The sequence below is a fragment of the Spathaspora passalidarum genome (assembly GCF_000223485.1).
Source record: "Spathaspora passalidarum NRRL Y-27907 unplaced genomic scaffold SPAPAscaffold_3, whole genome shotgun sequence".
In the NCBI taxonomy this organism is placed as follows: Eukaryota; Fungi; Ascomycota; class Pichiomycetes; order Serinales; family Debaryomycetaceae; genus Spathaspora; species Spathaspora passalidarum.
Genome location: NW_006767427.1, coordinates 922224 through 942465, shown reverse-complemented (window position 1 = coordinate 942465; position 20242 = coordinate 922224). Strand labels below are relative to the sequence as shown.

The 20242-nt window shown below is 36.1% G+C and overlaps 12 protein-coding genes across 12 annotated transcripts; 7 read left to right on the top strand and 5 right to left on the bottom strand. All coding sequences in view use genetic code 12, as the record gives it.

The window, feature by feature from the left end:
* Positions 1 to 4: 4 nt before the first annotated feature.
* Positions 5 to 3968, top strand: SPAPADRAFT_150765 (ubiquitin-protein ligase; the record flags this gene model as incomplete). The annotated part of the gene is made up of 1 exon (XM_007374565.1): positions 5 to 3968. One exon carries the CDS (start codon positions 56 to 58, stop codon positions 1637 to 1639), a length of 1584 nt encoding a protein of 527 aa, XP_007374627.1.
* Positions 400 to 2730, bottom strand: SPAPADRAFT_60426 (uncharacterized protein; the record flags this gene model as incomplete). Its single annotated transcript, XM_007374567.1, has 1 exon — positions 400 to 2730. The coding sequence occupies one exon, from the start codon at positions 2712 to 2714 to the stop codon at positions 1641 to 1643; it is 1074 nt and encodes a 357-aa protein (XP_007374629.1).
* SPAPADRAFT_60425 (uncharacterized protein) lies at positions 2862 to 3910 on the top strand (the record flags this gene model as incomplete). Its single annotated transcript, XM_007374566.1, has 1 exon — positions 2862 to 3910. A coding segment is annotated over one exon (940 nt), but the record flags the coding sequence as incomplete, so codon positions are not given.
* A 150-nt stretch (positions 3969 to 4118) lies between the features above and the next one.
* Positions 4119 to 5938, top strand: SPAPADRAFT_60424 (uncharacterized protein; the record flags this gene model as incomplete). The annotated part of the gene is made up of 1 exon (XM_007374564.1): positions 4119 to 5938. The coding sequence occupies one exon, from the start codon at positions 4136 to 4138 to the stop codon at positions 4718 to 4720; it is 585 nt and encodes a 194-aa protein (XP_007374626.1).
* Positions 5939 to 6083: 145 nt separating this feature from the next.
* Positions 6084 to 6585, bottom strand: SPAPADRAFT_60423 (uncharacterized protein; the record flags this gene model as incomplete). The annotated part of the gene is made up of 2 exons (XM_007374563.1): positions 6084 to 6415; positions 6443 to 6585. Coding segments are annotated over 2 exons (475 nt in total), but the record flags the coding sequence as incomplete, so codon positions are not given.
* Positions 6586 to 7562: 977 nt separating this feature from the next.
* On the bottom strand, positions 7563 to 8249 carry SPAPADRAFT_60421 (uncharacterized protein; the record flags this gene model as incomplete). Its single annotated transcript, XM_007374562.1, has 1 exon — positions 7563 to 8249. The coding sequence occupies one exon, from the start codon at positions 8215 to 8217 to the stop codon at positions 7927 to 7929; it is 291 nt and encodes a 96-aa protein (XP_007374624.1).
* LSP1 (lipid-binding protein) lies at positions 7563 to 10234 on the bottom strand (the record flags this gene model as incomplete). The annotated part of the gene is made up of 1 exon (XM_007374561.1): positions 7563 to 10234. One exon carries the CDS (start codon positions 10205 to 10207, stop codon positions 9275 to 9277), a length of 933 nt encoding a protein of 310 aa, XP_007374623.1.
* Positions 10235 to 10958: 724 nt separating this feature from the next.
* On the bottom strand, positions 10959 to 13296 carry SPAPADRAFT_150751 (SDR family oxidoreductase; the record flags this gene model as incomplete). The annotated part of the gene is made up of 1 exon (XM_007374559.1): positions 10959 to 13296. The coding sequence occupies one exon, from the start codon at positions 12676 to 12678 to the stop codon at positions 11674 to 11676; it is 1005 nt and encodes a 334-aa protein (XP_007374621.1).
* Positions 11002 to 11708, top strand: SPAPADRAFT_60413 (uncharacterized protein; the record flags this gene model as incomplete). The annotated part of the gene is made up of 1 exon (XM_007374560.1): positions 11002 to 11708. The coding sequence occupies one exon, from the start codon at positions 11340 to 11342 to the stop codon at positions 11532 to 11534; it is 195 nt and encodes a 64-aa protein (XP_007374622.1).
* Positions 13297 to 13405: 109 nt separating the features above from the next.
* Positions 13406 to 15055, top strand: SPAPADRAFT_60412 (uncharacterized protein; the record flags this gene model as incomplete). Its single annotated transcript, XM_007374557.1, has 1 exon — positions 13406 to 15055. One exon carries the CDS (start codon positions 13452 to 13454, stop codon positions 14184 to 14186), a length of 735 nt encoding a protein of 244 aa, XP_007374619.1.
* Positions 14447 to 15013, top strand: SPAPADRAFT_55042 (ethanol metabolism protein; the record flags this gene model as incomplete). Its single annotated transcript, XM_007374558.1, has 1 exon — positions 14447 to 15013. One exon carries the CDS (start codon positions 14447 to 14449, stop codon positions 15011 to 15013), a length of 567 nt encoding a protein of 188 aa, XP_007374620.1.
* Positions 15056 to 16473: 1418 nt separating the features above from the next.
* Positions 16474 to 19247, top strand: RTS1 (protein phosphatase 2A regulatory subunit; the record flags this gene model as incomplete). Its single annotated transcript, XM_007374556.1, has 3 exons — positions 16474 to 16786; positions 16925 to 18616; positions 18713 to 19247. 3 exons carry the CDS (start codon positions 16474 to 16476, stop codon positions 19111 to 19113), a joined length of 2406 nt encoding a protein of 801 aa, XP_007374618.1.
* Between the last annotated feature and the right edge of the window lie 995 nt (positions 19248 to 20242).

Here is a 20242-nt window from a genome sequence, read left to right as displayed (position 1 = left end):
TTACAACATACTTGGAACTGTTCAATTATATTTCTAGAGTTTTATATCTACTCAGATGGATTCTGGTAAGATCTCCAATAGCACTCACAACCAACAGGAATGCTCGATATGCCTAGAACCAATACTCTCCAATCACACCGTTGGCAAAATTGCAAACTGTTGTAATATACTGTATCACGACAAATGTCTAATAACCTGGTCCCAAATGTCTAACAGTTGTCCCACATGTCGGAAACGATTCCATAAAATCAACATATCCTCCAAATCAAATGACAAGATCATTCACACGATTCAGGTCAAGGATAAATTACTCCCGAATGGTGCCATCAATGATATACCCAGCCAGTTCATCATACCTCCCACACCAAGCCCGCTGATACAGCTAAATGCACAGTATTTCGATGATAACGAAGATGAAGAAGAGGAGGAGTGGGGGTTGCTTTCTGCTTCGGGTGTTTGTTGCATTTGCAGCTCCCTGATTTATTCCAACAGTTATCGCAACCAGTTAATTACATGCCGATCATGTTTTTCGAAATTCCATTTACATTGCCTTGGAGTCAGCCCAGACCAGTATCTAATTTGGAATTGTCCCATATGTGATTGTCATCAAGAGTGTGTAGTAGCTAGAAACCCATCTCTGGCTGCAGCAGGAAGAAGGCGGATCAATTCGATATTGAATAACTTAATGGGTGGATCACGAAGGTCCAGACTGAACTTGGTGATCCATAATGAAAATGACGAGCTAGATATAGATTTCTTGTATGAGAATAACGATGATGCAGATTTTTCGATACGGCCTTGGCAACAAGTCTCTCCCATGGAACCATCACATACAGTGATAAATGGCGGAGTTATTCGAAGACGAGAGGAGAAACAACGGTTGCAACTTACCGAAGAAGAAAAGAATTCGTGGCTGTTGTTTGAACAGGCCAGAAACCAGGAGGACCAAGAAGCAGGTATTGTTGATCCAGTGGAGTCTTCATTGAGCCAAGTAACAAGTGAAGGTGATAAAAAGAGAAGAAGAAGGAAGAAAATGACACCACTTGAGCATAAGAATCCCGAAGAGGGCTCTTCCAGTGGGAATGGACGTATAACCAGCCTTATTAACCAATTGAAAGCCCCAAATCAAAAGAGTAAGCCATCACGCCCTCCTTTGAGAAACATCGTCTGTGCTCCTACTAGTTCATCTTCTTGTGCATTAAAACCACCAGCTATAACCGCTGAATCACCTGGTTCCAGTTCTCCACAAAGTAACAGCCCGATGGAACTGTCGTCGTATTCAAACGATAGTGATACTCAATATGAACTGGATACCAAATCACGCAAACGACCTAAACCAGCTGGGTTGAACTTAGAACAGAAAGTTGAAATTCAGAATCATATAAAGAATGTGCTAAGACCATTATACAAGCCAGGCAGCGAAGATTCAAAATTTATAAACACTGAAGAAGAATATATTCGAATAAACAAGACAATTTCTCGAAAAATATATTCACATATTCTCACCGAGTCAATCGATGACACCGGGGAAATACTGAGCACGCTAGTTGACAATTACTTTGATGTGAATATTCCTACCAAGTTAAAAGAAGTGGTGGATATGTATATAAACAAAGAGTTGAATGATTTATCTATATAATTTAACGACGACGAGGACCCTTTGGTTTATTGAACTTCAATCCGGTTCTGTTGGAATTTGTAGAAGATACGGAACCAGGCGTAGGAACTTCTGATTCAATGTCCAATTGAGATAATTCCAATTCATCCAAATCACCAACTTCCAAGTTCTTGTCTATCGACAAATTCAGAGGTTTTAATATCTGATTGAGATGACTGATTAAACTTACTTTTGAAGCTGCATATATCATTCTTTCTCTAACTGGTGAACCGGAAGGACATGAATAAATAAATGCAAATTTATTAATGTGGTAGTTGTACACGGCATACAACGGAGTTGGCTTTTCCTTATTTTCAGATTCAGTCAACAGTGGTATCAAATCAACTAATCTGACATCAGTTTCTGCCCTATTCAATACAATTTCATCACCTTGGATATTGAAGGTGACCAATTTAAATGAAGAAGTATTGTCCTTTAAAGAGTCAAAATTCTGTTGCAATTCAGGAGTAAACTTTCCCAAAATATCAGCAGAACTGGAACTACTTGCAGTGTCATGAATAGAGGGCAATTCCTTTTTGAATCCATGATGATCCAAACTGGTTTGACTTGACAAATTCAAGTCCTGAAGATTGTTCAAGGTCTTGATAATTTCTTCGTCTTTGGACAATGGACCAGTACTGATATCTTCCACACTTTTTTTATAATTCGAGTAAGATAATTCATCTAATTCTGTCCACGCAAAAGTCCGATTCTTGGGGAAGTTGTACGAACCAAGGGATGAAACGAGGGTGTTCTTCGTGGAGGCATACAACATTTTTTGCTTAATTGGAGCAACATCTGGAATGAAACTTATAAAAACGTAGTCTTCTTCATTAGAGATGATTATATATGAAGGATGTGGGAATTCTTTCGAGATGTGTTCGTGGACCAGGGTGAATAACGATTCAATGGAACTTTCAGTTGGTGAGGTATAGTTTGGGTCAGGAATCAATTGAGTGGAATCAGAAGATACTTTAATGATCAATGCTTGTGATTTCAAGTTCTTGAACGAGTCAAGCAACTCTGGTGATGCAGTTATACCTGATTGTGTAGACATATTGCACTAGTGCTGTAAAGAAGATGTCGGTTCATTTGAAACTTGCGTTGTTTTTCTGGATTATCGGAACCTGCCCGATTAGGCAAGGGAACATTTTCCATACAAACAAAAATTAAATCTAGCCGAAACTAAATCAATTAGTCAAACAGGAGCAACCAGCGATGGCAACCACACTCTACTCTTTGTTGTCGTCATTGGGTATCACCACGGCGATTCCAACATACAACCAAGAGAACCCCGATCCCATTGATCTTCAGATAAAGTCACTATTGTATTTGTTCAAAAGGTTCAGAATCAACAAATTGGCAGCATTTTTGGACAAAGATGATCTTAGTTTGAAATACGTTGACGATACCGAAGAAATCGAGGAGAATCAAAAACTAGATGAACAATTCAATATCGACCAATTTCTAAAATTGTTGATCAATGACGAATATAGAATATTAGTGGATTTCTTCAAGAATAAGTTCAGATCATATTGCATCCTTACCGAATACCCTAAGGGTATGGAGCCCTCATTCCCCGAGTTTAGAGATTCTAAAGACCAAAGGGTAGGCCAATTCCGATTCTTATTATTTCCTACATCAGGTGTGACTGTTGAATATGTGGCGAGTTTATTATCTGGATCAGACATCTATTGTGAACATTTTTCTTACTTGCCATACAAAGCAAGGGTGCGATTAGCACTTGAGTCAATTAGAGAAGTTACACCATTTGAATATAAAGCAGCCATATTAAACATCACATTATTGCAACGAACCAAAATTATTCGTGGATATTTAACCAAAATGGCATTCACAGTTCAATTACAGCGTATCTATCAAGAACGAATCAAGCTCAATTCACCAAATAAGTCAGACTCCGTAGCAAAACCGAACACTTCATCATCTCCAATCAAGATCAAGCCGAAGAAATTAGCGAAAATGGCATCATTCTCGAACTTAAACACACAAACTTCTCCGTCAAGATTATCCCCACGGAAATCAATGGCGAATTTAAGACCACCAAGTCCTGGAAAACAACTCAAACCAAAACCTTCAATTCCCAGGTTCCAACTTGAAGAATTGTACAATCCAGTGGTATCACCTGTTAAACCGGTAGATCAAATTTCAAACAGTTCCGATTCCGACATTTCTCATCCAATTTTGTATCCTGAGATATACGAAAAGTGCAAGTCTGCAATCATGGAACGATTGAAACGTGAAAGGTTAAAGCTTTAGCACATATGCTTTGGCACCTATATATATATATATTTATTTAGACATATGACATAAACATTTATATTTACGTTTATGCTTAAACTCTTAGACACAATGATAGTAAATGCAAATGGTAGCAACTCTTTCACAAGATTTAAGAAAAAAAAAATATATATATATATTCTAGCAACATTTCATCTCCTCTACAACAGGCTAAGCAACATGTTCAGACAAACTATAATACGTCGTTTCTGTACGACTCCAGCATATCTCAATAAAGGCTTCGGAGCCAAATCACTTAAACCACATGCGAAACAAATTCTTGGGAATCCTGGGAACAAGCAGCCCACATCAAACCCAGCCGATATGTTCAAGAGAAATGATGTCTTGATGTACTCTGACAAACCCATAAACTATATAGAATCAGTGAAACCTGATGGGTTCCACTTCTTCAATACTATGTTGATAACATCTCCTGATAAACAGGGTAAGAATGTTGGTGCAATTTTGCTTGGTACCGAAGTATACGAAGTTAATTTGGATAACCTTGAAATCGATAATGTTCGAGTAAATTTTCCCTCAGAAGTATTAAAGATCTTTAAAAAAGTCTACCCTAAACCGGAAATCGTTGTTATCGGATTGGGTAAACAAAACAGAATATTGATGCCAGAAACCAAGAATGTATTCAGTGAATTAGGGATTCAGACTGAAGTAGGTGATTCTAGCAGTGCTGCTCTGGTTTTTGATTTGTTAGCCACTGAAAGACCCAATGTTATTGGAGCTTTGTTGTTGCCACCAAACTTATAAGCTAGAAGTTTATAACTTGTATATAGTTCTTTTATAGACAATCGCTTACAAAAAGTTAAATATTATTGTACATTATATATAAATGAAACGAATCGAAACATAGTCTAAGCAGACATCAGCATAAGTTCCTAATATTATTCCTTGTCATACTTAGGCTGTTGTGTATAACCAAACAGATAAGGCGATATTTCAGAATATATCCCCGGAGTGTAAACATTCAGATGTTGAGGAGTTGACATCAATATCATCATATTGTTTGTAGGTTGTTGAATTGGATTTGAGGGTCCAGCAGTGGGCGATGGTCCTTGTTGTGGAATATTTTGTTGAACTTGAACATGGGGAGGTGGATGGTTGGGTGGTGGCATGCCATAATTTGGAACAGTAGAATAATACAGTGGAGATTGTTTGTCAAAAACTTTATCCAAGAAAAACTTGTCATTTCCTTCAATTTCAAAGCTAGAATGATCAGTGCTTATGTTTAAATGACTCGAATTCATGCTGTTATGTGATATGATGCTATGTTCCTTGGAAATGTTCACTTCCTTGGGAGGAACAAGCATTTCCAGCTGCACGTTATGGTTTTCCTTTTTTGTTGGTTTCTTGGACTTATTATTCATTAAAGTATGCACATCAGTAAATATGATTTGAAACTTATTCATCCCAGCTTGCATCTTAGCTTTATTAGTTTTGGATTTTTCTTCTTTTGATTTGGTCTTTTGTTTAAGTTTTGGCTGGCCACCAGCTTTTCGTTCAGAAAAGATCCCCATTCGAGGCTCAAGAGTTTTATTCTGGGGTGTGGGTGAAGGTGGCTGTTTAGGTTCGTCTTCATCTTCATCCGTGGTTTCCGGGGTGACTTTGGTAGGACTTACAATTACAATTGTGGATGGACTACTGGGAGCATGTAATTTCTGATTTGCTGGGGTTTGGAATTCAATCTTTGGCTTATTGGTTATATCTCCCAATGGTTTCTTCGGAGTCACAGTAACCGTCACTTTTTGTTGTTGCTGTATATTATCATCATTCTCCTCTTCCTCATCTTCATCGCCATTCTCTGTTCCTTCATCATCTTTTGCTGCTCCAGTAATATTCTGAGCTAAAATTGACAATTTTTGAGGTAGTCTAGGGGGAGTGTCCACAAGAGTGATGCTTCTCTTTGTAGCACTTTTCGTAGTATCCAACAACTTTATCTTTTGAGCACTATTAGGCGCCAGCATTTTGAATTTACTCGGAGTGATTGTTTGTAAATCCTTAATTGGAGTTTGGTTCATTGGTGAATCAATAAAGAAATCGGCTAAATGCAAAGTCTTCTCGTTGAATGGAGTTAAGTTGTTCAATTGATTTTGGATGGAATTAATTGTATGACTGTTTAAACAAGGTGTTAGGGAGAATCCATCAATTAGGTCATTGTTAGAGTAGGAATTACCCATTTGTTGAGCAACTAAAAATTTGTTGCTACTGGGTGTAGCATCAAAGCCTACTATTTGTTCATTGGAGTATGTCTTAGATATTAATGGTGTCCATCCTGTTAAGTTTGTGAATTGGGAATAAAACTTAGATGCCGAGGACGGGAAAGATGGTGGTTGGCTTTGTTGTGGTATTTGTTGAAGTTGTTCAGGTTGTTCAGATTGTTGTTGTGGATTTATTTTGGATTGTGCTCCTACTGATGGTGTCAATGAAAGTCCCAGAGAATGTTGTCTTTGTTTTGATTTTGATTTATGGGACAATTTCTTGGATTCAGGAGTATGAATTGTTGAATGGGAGTTGATTGTTTGGTGGATCGGTAATTTCTTCTTGCTGTCATCAGAATAGCTATAGAGCAAGGGATCTATTCTTGAAGGGGATGATCGAAGGAAATCATCCGACATGGTTTGATGTTATATGGGTAAGTATATAGCTAGGACAAGATGTGTATGGACAAATGTGTAATGTATCCCTTTGTTTACGTTTGTTGCTGTGAACGTAAAATGGTTGTTTGTATAAATGTCTAGTGTAGCTAGGGGGGGTTAAGAAGTACCCATATATTAAATAGCTATGTTTATATCAAGTCTTTAATGTCTTAGCAAGAAAATAGCAGTAACACTGATTAGGTTGTATTTTTATTGCCCAGTAGAAAGTGTAACTGTAGAACAAAGCAAGTAGTTAATAAGAATCAAAATATAAAAAACGCAAAGCTTCTATTTTGTTTTTATTTTTGTTTATTGTTTTGGAGGTGCGAGACTTTCAAAAGGGCGGCGGCGAGATCGATCTATTTTATTGACGTTTCTCTGTTTCATATTCACGCCCCACCTCTACAAAATTCTTTTTGTTACCGTGGTAGCTAGAAAACAAAGTTTATTCAGAACTGCAACGTGACTAAAAAGTTTGTTGAATGGTCATCAACTTTTTACCCAAGTTGTATAGTCATTTGCTTGGTAGGTTACAATTATTGAGACCCCCCAAAGGAGTGCATGCTGTTTTTTTTTGTTTACAATTTCGCGTCGCATGCAGACTCATACATTCTCAATTAACCTGAACAGGTGAACTTTATGATTGCTATACAAACTAAGTCAGTTAGCTAGCAGTATCTAAAATCTTCCCATTCTGCATCAACCGCAATTTTGTCACATTTCCTTCTGAAGCCATAGATTTCATAATTAAATTCCTGCCCCTGTCAACACTAAAAAAAACAATGTTTTATTTTTCTCACTAACAATTCAAAAAATTCGCGTTTTTGTGTAATATTCGGCCCAGAACAAATGTCAGAAAAATGCTTTCGCTTACCAAGACACATTTGGAAAACTGTGACATAAAAATCACAAGCCTGCCCCTGCTTGGCGCATGAATTTCTTGGACGATTTGCTTTATTATAAAGAAGTTTGGCTGCAGTTCGTCTACCGTTGCCAGTTTGCAAACAATCAAATAACGTTAATTTTAAATTAGGCCAACAAGATGACTCGGGTCTTTCCTTATGTACGATAAAGCACGGCGTTTGTTGTAGATTCGTATTGGCCAAGTTAGCACCGTTGAGTTTAGTTAAACCCCTTTTCTTTAACGATAGCCGCTGTAGTAAATGCGGATTTAAAATAGACGAGATCTGAAAGGACTACATTATTTGTTTCAAGTATCGTTTGATTTTATTCTATATACCGTAACAGAAGCACTCTCGCTTTCTAAAAATAACTCTAATCTATAACTCAAGTCTAGATGCCAAATAAATATTAAAATGCTTATAATTCAAGGGATCTATCAGGTGAGTTGATCCCTGTTAAATTTGGAGGAACATCATTTATGAAATCCAGTATTACTCGAGGAAAAACTGGCCAAAACATAACTGCATAAAATGCAACTGTCCAAGTAACAAAACTAACCACCCCTCTTTTATAATTGGTAATCACCTGACTGGCCAGTGTGAATGGCTTGAAACCTTTGATTCCATTATTAATGGTAGTTGCAATATGTCTGGTTGGTGTTGTGGAGAACGAACGTGAGAATGTTTGAACGGGTTTAATTCTAAGCATTGTATATATTATTGTATTATGTTATTGATGGTATGTAATAAATAAATCAAGACATTTTGAAAATCTCGGGATTCCAGAGGTATTTATAATGGAGTTTGAAAGCGACTGTTAATCTTCTTCATCTATGTGTCATCTGTATTGCTTGCAACGGGAATTGATACATTGCGGAAAATAAAAATTCGCAACCAAATTCAAAAAGCAATTTTTTTCTGTGCAAAGCCCGAAGTTGGAACCCCTGACAAATTGACAGCACCGGAATATCTTTCAAGCTTTAACATCTTTACTTGGCAAGATTATGCATAGTTATAAGATGGAATACATTAGAATGAAATAGATGGTAGTTTAATAATTTATTGGCACTATAGAAGCTTTAAGTTCTGAGTAAAAATCGTAAGCTACTAAAAGATATGGAATACAACTAAAAGCAACCAGAGGTTGAGGTTTAGAACATAGAGCAAACACACAAACAAACATACATACATTTATTACTTAGATATAAATTTAGACTAATAACAATTTCAAAATCGGGATTTATAGTTTTTCGGAATAATTATGTGGCTGGTATCAAACCCCATACTTTAAATGCGGAAAATAATTAGAGCTATAAACCGTAATTTCACGGAAGGACTAGATTTCACTTATTAATATATGTAAGATTTCCGATATAATCCCTCTATTTTCCTGTAGTTTCCGAATTAGATATATATACAACGATTTTCTTTTATCGGATCGAATTTGGCCAACCTCATTTAATTGTCAATGCTACCAAATATTCAAGTTTCTTTTTCCAGATTATTATCTTTGCAATAATTTCAAACATTGGGTATACCATAAGAGAGAATCTACCTAGAGAATAATATCTTCCATTTGATCAATACTTACACTCACTTGATATCAATATATTCAAACAGATCGCTATAAAAATGAGCAAACTAATCCAAAAACATATTATCAAATTGATATAACTAATTAAACAATTACAAAAATACGAAAAAAGGCTATCAAGATGACTTTTTAAAACGCTCTCCTCTTCTCATTAATAACGTTTTCATTTTGTTTAAGCAATTTGACCTTCAGCTTCCTTCCATTCTTCTTCAGTGACTCTCAAGTTTTCAGCCTCGTTAGCCAAATCTTCATCTTCGTAACCTTCTTCTTCTTCGTTAGCAGCCAAGGAAAGAGTTGGACGAACAACAGCAGAGTCAAAGGTCCAAGAAGCTAAAGCATTTTCAGCATCAATGATGATTTGCTTAGATGCTTCGTATCCATCATATGCAGGTCTGGTTTCACCTGGAGTAACTGGAGATTCATCCAATAATTCCAAAAGAGCCTTACCGTAACCAGCAATCAAGGCAATCTTTTCAGAATGTTCTCTAATAGAGTCGAATTGGTAGTTGAATGCAGTCTTCAATTTTTCACGAGTAATATTACTCAATTGGGCTTCAGCAACTAAGGATTCAGCTTCAGCTCTAACCAATTCTTGTTCCAAGACGTTAATCTTTGGAGATTGAGGGTCCTTATATTTCAAGTAAGCTATTTGATCAGTGATCTTTTGCTTTCTTTCTCTACTTGGTTGGACACTACCTTCAATATCACGAATACTCTTTAAAGTAATTCTGTATTGGTCGTATCTATCAATGAATTGATCTTCCAATTCCCCAACTTCGTAGATTAAAACACCTAACTTGTCAGTGATATCAGAAATATCGTCATCATTGGTTTCACCCCAAAGGGATAATTGCTTAGCAACATCCTTACGTTCACGAGAAGTGATTTCAATCAGTCTCATCAAGTTCTTTTCCATTTTAATTAAAATGGCCAACTTTCTGGCCAATTCAGGACCAAGGGCACCAGCCGCTTGCTTACGGAAAGAATGAGTGATTGAACCCTTACCGAAGAACTTCGACTTGGTAGAAGAAGGTGGTGGTGGTGGAGATTGCAATTGAGCAGCAGTAGGAGCTCTTTGAGATCTTAAGGAGTAGGTTCTATGCATTGTCGGAATAACAATTGATGATTTAATGTAAAAGAACTAAAGTGGGTTGGTACGAAGTTTTGAAATTAAATTCAACAGAAAAAAGGGGGGACCGCGGAGACAGAACTGAGAGCGATCACAACGTGAATTGAATTTGGTGATTATATTTTTTTTCTTGCCCATAGAAGAAACTTTGGTCGTGCAAAGAGCCTAATTTCAGGTTAGCCGTTATGTTAGATGTTCAATTTATATCTTGTTGGCGATATTTGCATTGTTCCGTATACTGAAACGAGAAGTATTGTGAAATTCATGCCTTAGCACTAGAGATAAAGTTGCGTCTCGATTATGTGTGTCATTTATCATTTCATTTTGTGACTTAAACGCAAAATGGGATATCCCCCTGGTATTAACCATAACTTTATTTTCTTTCTCCAAGGCTAAGCAAGAGGGTCATTTAATTTCAAAACCAAACGTACTATTGCTTTTGGTTGCAAACCATAAAACTTAATTGAATGACATTAACATTTTTTTTTATCTTTGCTAATTTTAAGTTGGCTGTCATATGCATAAATAATATAATTAGTTTTGCTTGCATTTCATCCTAAATAGGCAATAGGCTTCGCCTTTTTTTCTTCCTTCGAGTATCGATAACAATAAGCCCGCTACCAAATTTTAGCCACAGTGGTGAGACTTTTCCTGTGGACACTAAAGCGGTAGCGCTTCCTGATGCAAATTGCTGCAATTACGATTGGGGGATGTGATTAAAGAACATCTGTATATTTATATTTATACAAGTATCAAATAATGATAAACCAAGCTAAAGAGCCGACAATTTTTTTTTTTTTTAGCTCGCCTCCAAAATTCGTTGCACTGAATCAATAGCCGATAGTTTTAATGGTAACAATCAAACTTTCAAGGTTTCAATAGTTTTGGAATTATTAAATTTAAAAGTAGAGCTGCCGTATAAAGTATCCTTTTCGGGCTCTCCAACTGGAGTGTTATTCAATTGAGCAAATTTCTTATGGATTATATTAACAATACCTTGAGAACTTTATGTACCAGAAACGAGGAACAATCTCTTACCCGGGTCGTCCGAGTTTTCAAAAGCCGAAATATGAACAGCTGCAACATCACGAACATCAACAAATAAAAGATGAATATCAGATATTTTATAAGTGGGAGAAATATTTCTCAAATAGGGAATCCCCGAATTATAGTGTCAAGTATTGCTATTTTACTCACAATCTTTGTATTGATTGAAACTACAGCAACAATCAGAAGAGACAGCGTATTGGGTAGTAACATATTTCAATTGCTTCTGCTGTTGTTAAAACATGTTTCTTTGTAATTAATGCATGTTGACTGCTTGCGTTAATGAATGAATTTCTTTAGTGGCTTACATTATAGTATCAATTATTTACAATCTGACTAAATTATCTTCAGCTATATCCTTTTTAAGATTTTGAATTAGTAAATTAAATGAGAAATCACTTTGCAGAGTATATTTGTTGAATAGTATCAAACACCGATTTTTCCAATGAAATGAACTCAAACCCAAGTAATTTCTTGGTTTTTGAGTTGTCATATTTAAGTGCCCTTGACAATTGTTCTTGATCTTTTTCGTAACTACCATTGGGAACTGTAGATTCTGGAAAGTTTTTATTGATAATTAGAACTAGACCTTCGTTTGTAAAGCGATCACTCACTAATAATAACCTTTTGTTGGCTGCTTCTTCTTTTTCAAATGCTGCAATATGAGCTTTAGCTACGTCTCTTACATCAACAAACAACCCAGTGAATTCGGGAATCTTATCAGAAGATCCTAATTTGATAACTTGATTAATTAATTCAGCTGAATAGTTCAACTGTGATTTCTTCGTCACTTCAAAAGCTTGCGGACCTAACACAAATGCTGGGTTGACGGTTGAAAGTTTGAAGCTAGGATTCTTCTCTTTTACAAAATCCCAAGCAGCTATTTCTGAAAACTTCTTGGAACCAAAATATCCAGCTTCTGAGTCTTTCAAGCTTTCTTCCCAAGTGATTGGACTCCAATCATCTTCCGTATAAGTTTTGTTTGGGTCAAATTTTTTAAACCAATTAAAAACAGCAACCACAGAAGAAGTAAGAACCATTCGTTTTATTTGTGGTCCATGAGTTAGAACAGATTGTAGGACATTTTTGGTGCCATTAACTGCAGGCAATAGCAAATTATTTTCTACATCATCGGTAGGAACACTTGCAGAAGATTTAGTATGTAAAAATACAGTAACTTCGGGGTGCCTTTTAAGTACTTCATCCAATGCACCTTCTGCTCCAATGTGAGGTACTACCTCGTAAGAAAAGTTGTCCGAATGGATAACCTCTTTTACTTGTTCCCCTTTAGCCTCTGACCTCACTGTCCCTATGACACTATAGCCTTTGTCAAGCAATAGTTTAATAATATGTTGTGCAATGAAACCGTTAGCACCAGAAATCAAAATCGAAGATCTCATTTTATATATAGTAGTACTTGACTTGAAGAATTTGATTACAAATAGCACTCTGCAGATTCTTCAATATATATATACGCGAGAATCATTATGTTTATAAGTAATTAAAGGGGAAGAAGCAAGCAAAAGTGAACAATTATGTAGGCTTCACTCAAGCTACTGCATATGGGAGTATGACAGATTGCTAAATCTCATAACTTGAATTGCTTGCAAAATTAATTGCATGATTATACACCTCTCTGAAATGAGGCTGTATTATAGTGTTTTACTATTAGATTGGGAATAATTTTTGGTGGATCAATCTACCTAATGCTTAGCCCATGAATATATAACTATCGAATACAAAATAAAAATCGGCCCATTTAGGAAGCAATAATAGTTTGCCAAAGTAGCAGCTTAGACTCATTAAAGTTTGTCTTTCATGATATTCCTTCCATAAAGTTATATAGCAGCCGTATGTTGAACTAAATCATATTAGTTTGGTGTGGCTTCAATAATACGAACCTATCTGGATTGTGGCTACAACGTATTTTTATTGAACATTCCAAAATTTGTTTGCGTGCGCGTTTTCTCCTTCCGTTTTTGGTTTCATTTTCCCCCGATTAATTTACGACAGCCCGGACGCCGAAACTCGCATTATGACTGAAAAAAAAAGAAAAGAAATTTTTAAAAAAAGCCCGGAAGTTTTTCAGAAAAACATCTGTCCCACATAAACTCCTGATTTAACACTAGTTTTCTTTACTTGAACCCCTTGCCAGACGGCTAACAAAGTCACCATGCCTACTATATTCCACAGATATAACGTGCTTCTTAAAAATTATCCATTCCGTACCAATATGATAACCACGGGGATATTGTTTGGTGTCGGTGATGTTATTGCACAATCACTTTTCCCACATAAAACACTGCACACTGAGATCACCGAGCGCGGAGATACTCGTGAAGTTGAAGTGGTGTCTGAGTATACATTTGTACGTACAGCACGAGCTGTTGCTTATGGTTCTTTCTTCTTTGCACCCATCAGTGTATTATGGCACGGGAAAACATTACCCAAGATCAAGAATCCATTTGTCAGCTTAATGAGAAGAAATAGAATGAAGGAACATCCTCAACTCAAGAAAAGATTGCACTTTTACGATACTGTGTTCAGGTTAACTATTGATCAATTGATATTCCCTGCATTTGTGTGGATTCCATTGTATAATACTGTTATGGTAACGCTTGCATTACATGAAAACCCACTTGAGTTGGTGAGACAAAAGTTGGAAAATAATTGGTGGAATGTTCTTAAAGCAAGTTGGACAGTCTGGCCAGGATTCCAATTGTTTAACTTGTATTTCATTCCTGTCCATCTTCGGATTGTTTGTCTGAACATTTGGGCAACTGGTTGGAACGCATTTTTAAGTTTTGTTCATAACACAAAGGGTCACGGTAAGGGAAGTGGTAAGAGAATTGAAGAGTTGCTTGATATTGAAGATGATGAACAAGAAATAACCATGGTTTATGATTAGATTTCCATGGCTTTCTTTTGTGCTGCAAAAAAAATAAAAATTACAGGCGGCCAAATGCGTACGTAAATATTCGTGCGCAACTCAATTCCACCATCACAAAGTCGCAACTATAGTTGTTATCAACTCACCCCCCTTTTAATATTTATTCTACAACAAACAACATAGCAATCACAAATTATTATTTATTAACTGCTAAAACTGACAGGCGGAATTTTAATAGAATTATGGTAGAGGACAATATGCTGTCAGTAACCAAAGGAATGAGCAGTGTAGTTTCACGATACAACCATATGCTTTTGAAGCAGCCACTAGTGACTAATATGATATCCACAGGGTTTTTATTGGGAACTGGAGATGTCATTGCTCAAGTTTTTTTCCCACAAGATCCAGATCAACCATTTGATTTTAAGAGAAATTTGAGAGCAGTGATTTATGGATCAATCATTTTTGCACCTATTGGAGACAAGTGGTACAAATTTCTCAACACGGCAATCAAACTGCCTTGGAAGAGAAAGGTACTTTCTGAGAGAACAATTTCCACAATGATGCGGGTTGCAGTCGATCAATTGGTTTTTGCTCCATTTATAGGTATTCCGTTGTATTATTCAGCAATGACTATAATGGAAAATAAACAACCATACCTTGAGAATATTGCTGCTAAATTCCGTACTAGTTGGTGGGTTACTTTGAAAGGCAATTGGTTAGTGTGGCCGATTTTCCAATGGTTTAACTTTTATTTGATTCCAGTCCAATTTCGTTTGTTGGCTGTGAATATTATCAGTATTGGATGGAATACTTATTTAAGTTATATCATGCATAGTAGGTGATTGTTTATTTATATATTTATTCATTAAACAGTATTAAACTAGACGACAATGTTAGCATGTAGTTTTTTTTTTCTATTTGAATTTACAAATTTTAAGCGGACATGCATGGACGCAGGTTTAAATTAAGGTTTCTAACTAAAACAGGAACTGAATTTAAATCCAACTTACCTAATCCAGTAACATGCAATTTGACCCCTGGGTGAGATTCGTTTATGTTGATTGTTCTAATTTGCTAATCCCTCTAGTTTAAACAGGTTAACATTACAGATGCAACATATTACTGAAAAATGCAGTCAAAAAATGCAGAAAAAAATAATTAAATATGAACTTTGTCAGATCCAGATCCACGAAAAAGTATCCTCAGGCAGAGGAATCGCCTATAACTTCTATTTAAAAATGGAAACATGTCCTCGCGTATTGTTTCAACTCAGACCTACGTCAAAATGACGTCATTTCAAATTTTAGTATTGATACACTTTTTTTTTTTGTCGTGCCAATTGGAGACAAACGGTGGTCTAGAAAGTAACCCATCATTGTATTGACAACAAGTGAAAGTAATACGTGCAGCATATAACTAACGAGATCGTACATGGTTTACTGACACATGCCTGGTAACTCTAAATGTTACATAAGTGTTGCTACTGTTATATACCCTGAGGTCGTGTATTTGTCGACAAAAGTGTAACAGAATCAAATCACCCGAGTGTAAAATTGTTTGGTGGTGGAACAGAAACCGCACGCACACAAAAAAAAAATGTTCGATAGGGCTTTTTGTACGTTCACACAACTAAAGTGGAGAGGGGCACTACTCCCCTGGACAACTAACGATCAAATTGACACCAGATCAAGCTTAACAGCATTTCTGACTCAAATGTGTTTCGTTAATTGTTGGCTATGATCACAATAGCAGTGTATAGTTGTAGCATTAGATCCCATCCGTAAATTCCAGCAAGAAGGCAATCAAACAATGTAATATTTCTGGTTGAAACTGTAGAAAAAGTATTTCACATAGTTAACTCTACTAATTTTTTTTTTTTCCAAATTTGTCCAACCTCCAAAAACGCACAACACAACAACAAAAACCTACGATAGTTTTACAACAACACCACACTCACACCAATCAATTCTTTATTTAGACAGGCAACCACTAGAAACATCAATACCAATACTGTGGGTTTACTGTACGCGTTCTTCACCACCTCCCCTTTTTATAATACCAAAAGACGTTAATTCTTGCCTTACACACTGTGGGAAACGCCGAATTGACCTACACATATTTATTGTACACATACAATTAACAGCAGCACTTTCTTCATAATAGCAAAAACTACCAGCTGTAGTAGCACATACCAAGTTCACCCTTAACACATCGAATCTTACATATATTGGGACCTTGCTGAGTCGATTTCAGTCACCCCTTTCCACATATACTTATCATTTTTACCACATAACCACTCAAAATGATGAAAGGGTTCAAAAACAGACTTACACGAAACAAAAGTCAATCATCCAACAAAAAGTCTGACAAGAAATCTCCTGAAAAGGAGAAAGTGGAAAAGTCGGAGAAAAGACTGTCTTCTCCAAGTTCCATTGGCAGTGGAGGCAGTTCTTCTCAACAAAGTTCCAAGAATCTATTATCGGGGTCTTCTTCCACATTAAACAGAACTTCTTCTCCTAACCAATCTAGAAATAATAGCAGTGCTGGATCTATTAAATCAGCTACCAGTAACGCTAGCATGACATCCTCACCACAAGGACTGCCATTACGTGCTGGTTCACCAAAGAATAACGATGAAAACAATCTTGGAGTTCCACAAAGATCAAATTCCCCAGGATTCTCCATAGGTACATCTGGACCATCTACCCCTGGTAATAGCTCAACAATCCCCGTGATCACCACCACCTCTCCAGGTGTTGTTCCTCCAGCAATCACTCCACCCAGAATAACCACAACCGCGGCCCAAACCTCGTCAAAACCAGCAATCATTAGTGGCAATTCACCATTCAACGGCCAATCACAGGTACAACAACAACAACAGCAGGCACATACTCAACAAAACCTTCCGTTTACCCCAACCCCTACTTCCCCGCTCACATCGTCATCTTCAGTTGTGGCGGCCGGTGCAAGCACCGGCATTCCAAGTACTTTGCATGGCACTGGATCTCCATTTGAAATTGGAAAAGCAAGCCACAGTCAACATGCAGCACAAACTCATTTCCAATTGACTCCAAATATTGCTTCTCCTAATAGAGAACCCATTGATATTGATTTGATTGTTACACCTAAAAGACATTCATCATCCAGATTCGAACCTCCAAATGCTGATAGATATCAAGAAATTACCAAGTTGCCTAACTTTGATGAGGTATTACCTGAAGATCAAATTCAATTATTTATTCAAAAGATCGACCAGTGTAATGTCATGTTTGATTTTAGCGATCCAACTTTTGATATTAGAGGTAAAGAAATAAAAAGAATAACTTTACAAGAGTTAATTGCATTCATTTCAAACAACCGATTCACTTATACTGATGAAATGTACAAGCATGTGGTTACAATGTTTAAGAAGAATCTTTTCCGTCCAATTCCTCCACCAGTTAACCCTGTTGGTGAATTATACGACCCTGATGAAGATGAACCAGTTAGTGAGTTAGCATGGCCGCATATGCAAGCCATATATGAATTCTTTTTAAGATTTATTGAACTGCCTGATTTTCAACACCAAATTGCCAAACAATACATTGACCATGAATTTATTTTGAGGATTTTGGAGTTGTTTGATAGTGAAGATCCTCGCGAACGTGATTGTTTAAAGACAACTTTGCATCGTATCTATGGTAAGTTCCTCAGTTTGAGAAGTTTTATTAGAAAGTCTATCAATAATGTATTTTTACAATTTGTTTATGAAACCGAGAGATTCAATGGTATTGGAGAATTATTGGAAATATTGGGTTCAATTATTAATGGGTTTGCATTGCCTTTAAAGGAAGAACACAAGATATTCCTTGTCAGGATTTTAATGCCATTACATAAAGTAAAGAGTTTATCATTATACCATCCTCAATTGGCTTATTGTATTGTGCAATTTTTAGAAAAAGATCCAACATTAACTGAAGATGTTATCATGGGATTATTGAGATATTGGCCAAAGATAAATAGTCCTAAGGAAGTTATGTTCTTGAATGAAATTGAGGATATTTTTGAAGTTATGGAGCCTAATGAATTTGTCAAGATTCAAATTCCATTATTTGCTCAATTGTCCAAATGTATAAGTTCTCCTCATTTCCAAGTTAGTGAAAAAGTATTGTGCTATTGGTCAAATGAATATTTCTTGACATTGATAACTGAAAATGCTGAAGTTGTTTTACCAATTATCTTTGCGTCATTATATGAATTAACCAACGCTACTCAACCTGGGATTGAAAATGGAATTATGCAGCAAAAATTACAACATTTCCCTAATGCCACCACCGATGCCAATGGCAATTTAATTGATAGTGGATTAGTATTGCAAGATTTACAACTGGGTATAATTCCAAGTTCAAATGATCCAAACCATCCCCATTATAATATCTTTCAGGTTCATGCTTCAGTAAATAACAGTGCAGAACAAAATCCACAAGTATTACAACATCAGCAGCAACAACAGCAACAGCAAAATGAAGGACTTGGACATGGTTCCGGTGAACCAATCCCAGGAAGCACAGATATCAATGGAAATGATATGACTGAAGATGAATATTACGATCTGTTTAGCTCAATGCATAATGCCAGCGCTAATTCTATGGACGAATATGGAGGATTTGATGATAGCAACATGTTACAACATAATTCTGCTACCTCTAATTGGAACCGCAGTATTCATTCATTAGCTTTTGGCGCGTTGAAGGTGTTTATGGATCATAATCCTGTGTTATATGATCATTGTACTGTATTATATCACCAATCGTTAGAGGAACAAAAACAAAGAGAAGTCATGAGAAAGGAAGGATGGAAAAGAATTGAGGAGTATGTTAAGAAGATTAAAGAAAAACAAGACCATGGAGCAGAAGATCATACTAGCGAGAACATAGAAATAGTAAAAAAAAAAAGAAAATAGTTGCTATAGCGATGTTCGATAGTTGAAGATGTCTCATCAGTTACCAGTAGAAGGTCTGCTTTCTTTAGTGTATATCTATGTGGTTTCGTTTTTATATATATATATATAACATTTTTATTTTGTTTACCTTGCCGGAGAATTGCAGTTGTAGAAAGATGAAAACTATTGCAAAATTTACCCTATATTTTAGTGTTACCCGGATAATTGTCCAGTTAACTTTGGCGTCTGCGAAGATTTATCAACAAATTTTTTTTTACCACCGTTTCTTTCTGTTGCAAACGCAACCAAACTATAAAGTGTATGTTTCGAAAGATACAAAGATCAATAGTTTTCGTGATGATAAAACTTTCTCAAATTTGCATTCTTGACCCATTCATAAATTTAGTCGTTTATGAACAATTCATGAAGAGACCAAGAAAGAACCGCTACTCTGATTTTACACATACTATTGATATTACATCTGAGATATGATTTACTAACAAAGATTTATAAAGTCTGTATATATCTTTTAACCGATTGAGTAGTTTTATTCAGTTAAATCAGAATATGATGTTTTATTTGCTGCTATTTTCCATGTTAGTTTTACATAGCATGGAGAAGACAGTATGAAAATATAAGCAACAAGCATTCGATAAGAATAAGTTCAAACGAAAATCAGTCAAAAAAAATCAAAGAGAGTTTTCTTTTGGAATTATCTTTGTCGTATATTTAGTTTTCTTACATTTACATCATGGTCGTAAATATAGGATTATCAGAAACGTTGATAATTCCAAACAGAGCCCAATGATTGATGTTGTATTAGTGGTTCTGTATTATGCATTACTGTCCAATACTACTGGTAAAGTTTTAGATTCAGAATGCATTTGTTGAAAATATGTCAATTAGCAAGTATTGTTACAACTCTTAAGATAAATGTTAACCTCTTCTACTTAACATAAAACCCTTTCACCCCTCACGCATGCTACTGGCATCTTTGCTACTGAATCAAGTATAGCGATTTCTTAAAATGCAAGATTAGTCGGCTTAATTATTTTTGTTTGCAACAAGTTAACTAGTAAACCGCACAGAATCACGAGATACATGTAATTCTAAGGTAAACAAAGCTCAAAAAGTCTCCAAAAAAAGGCCC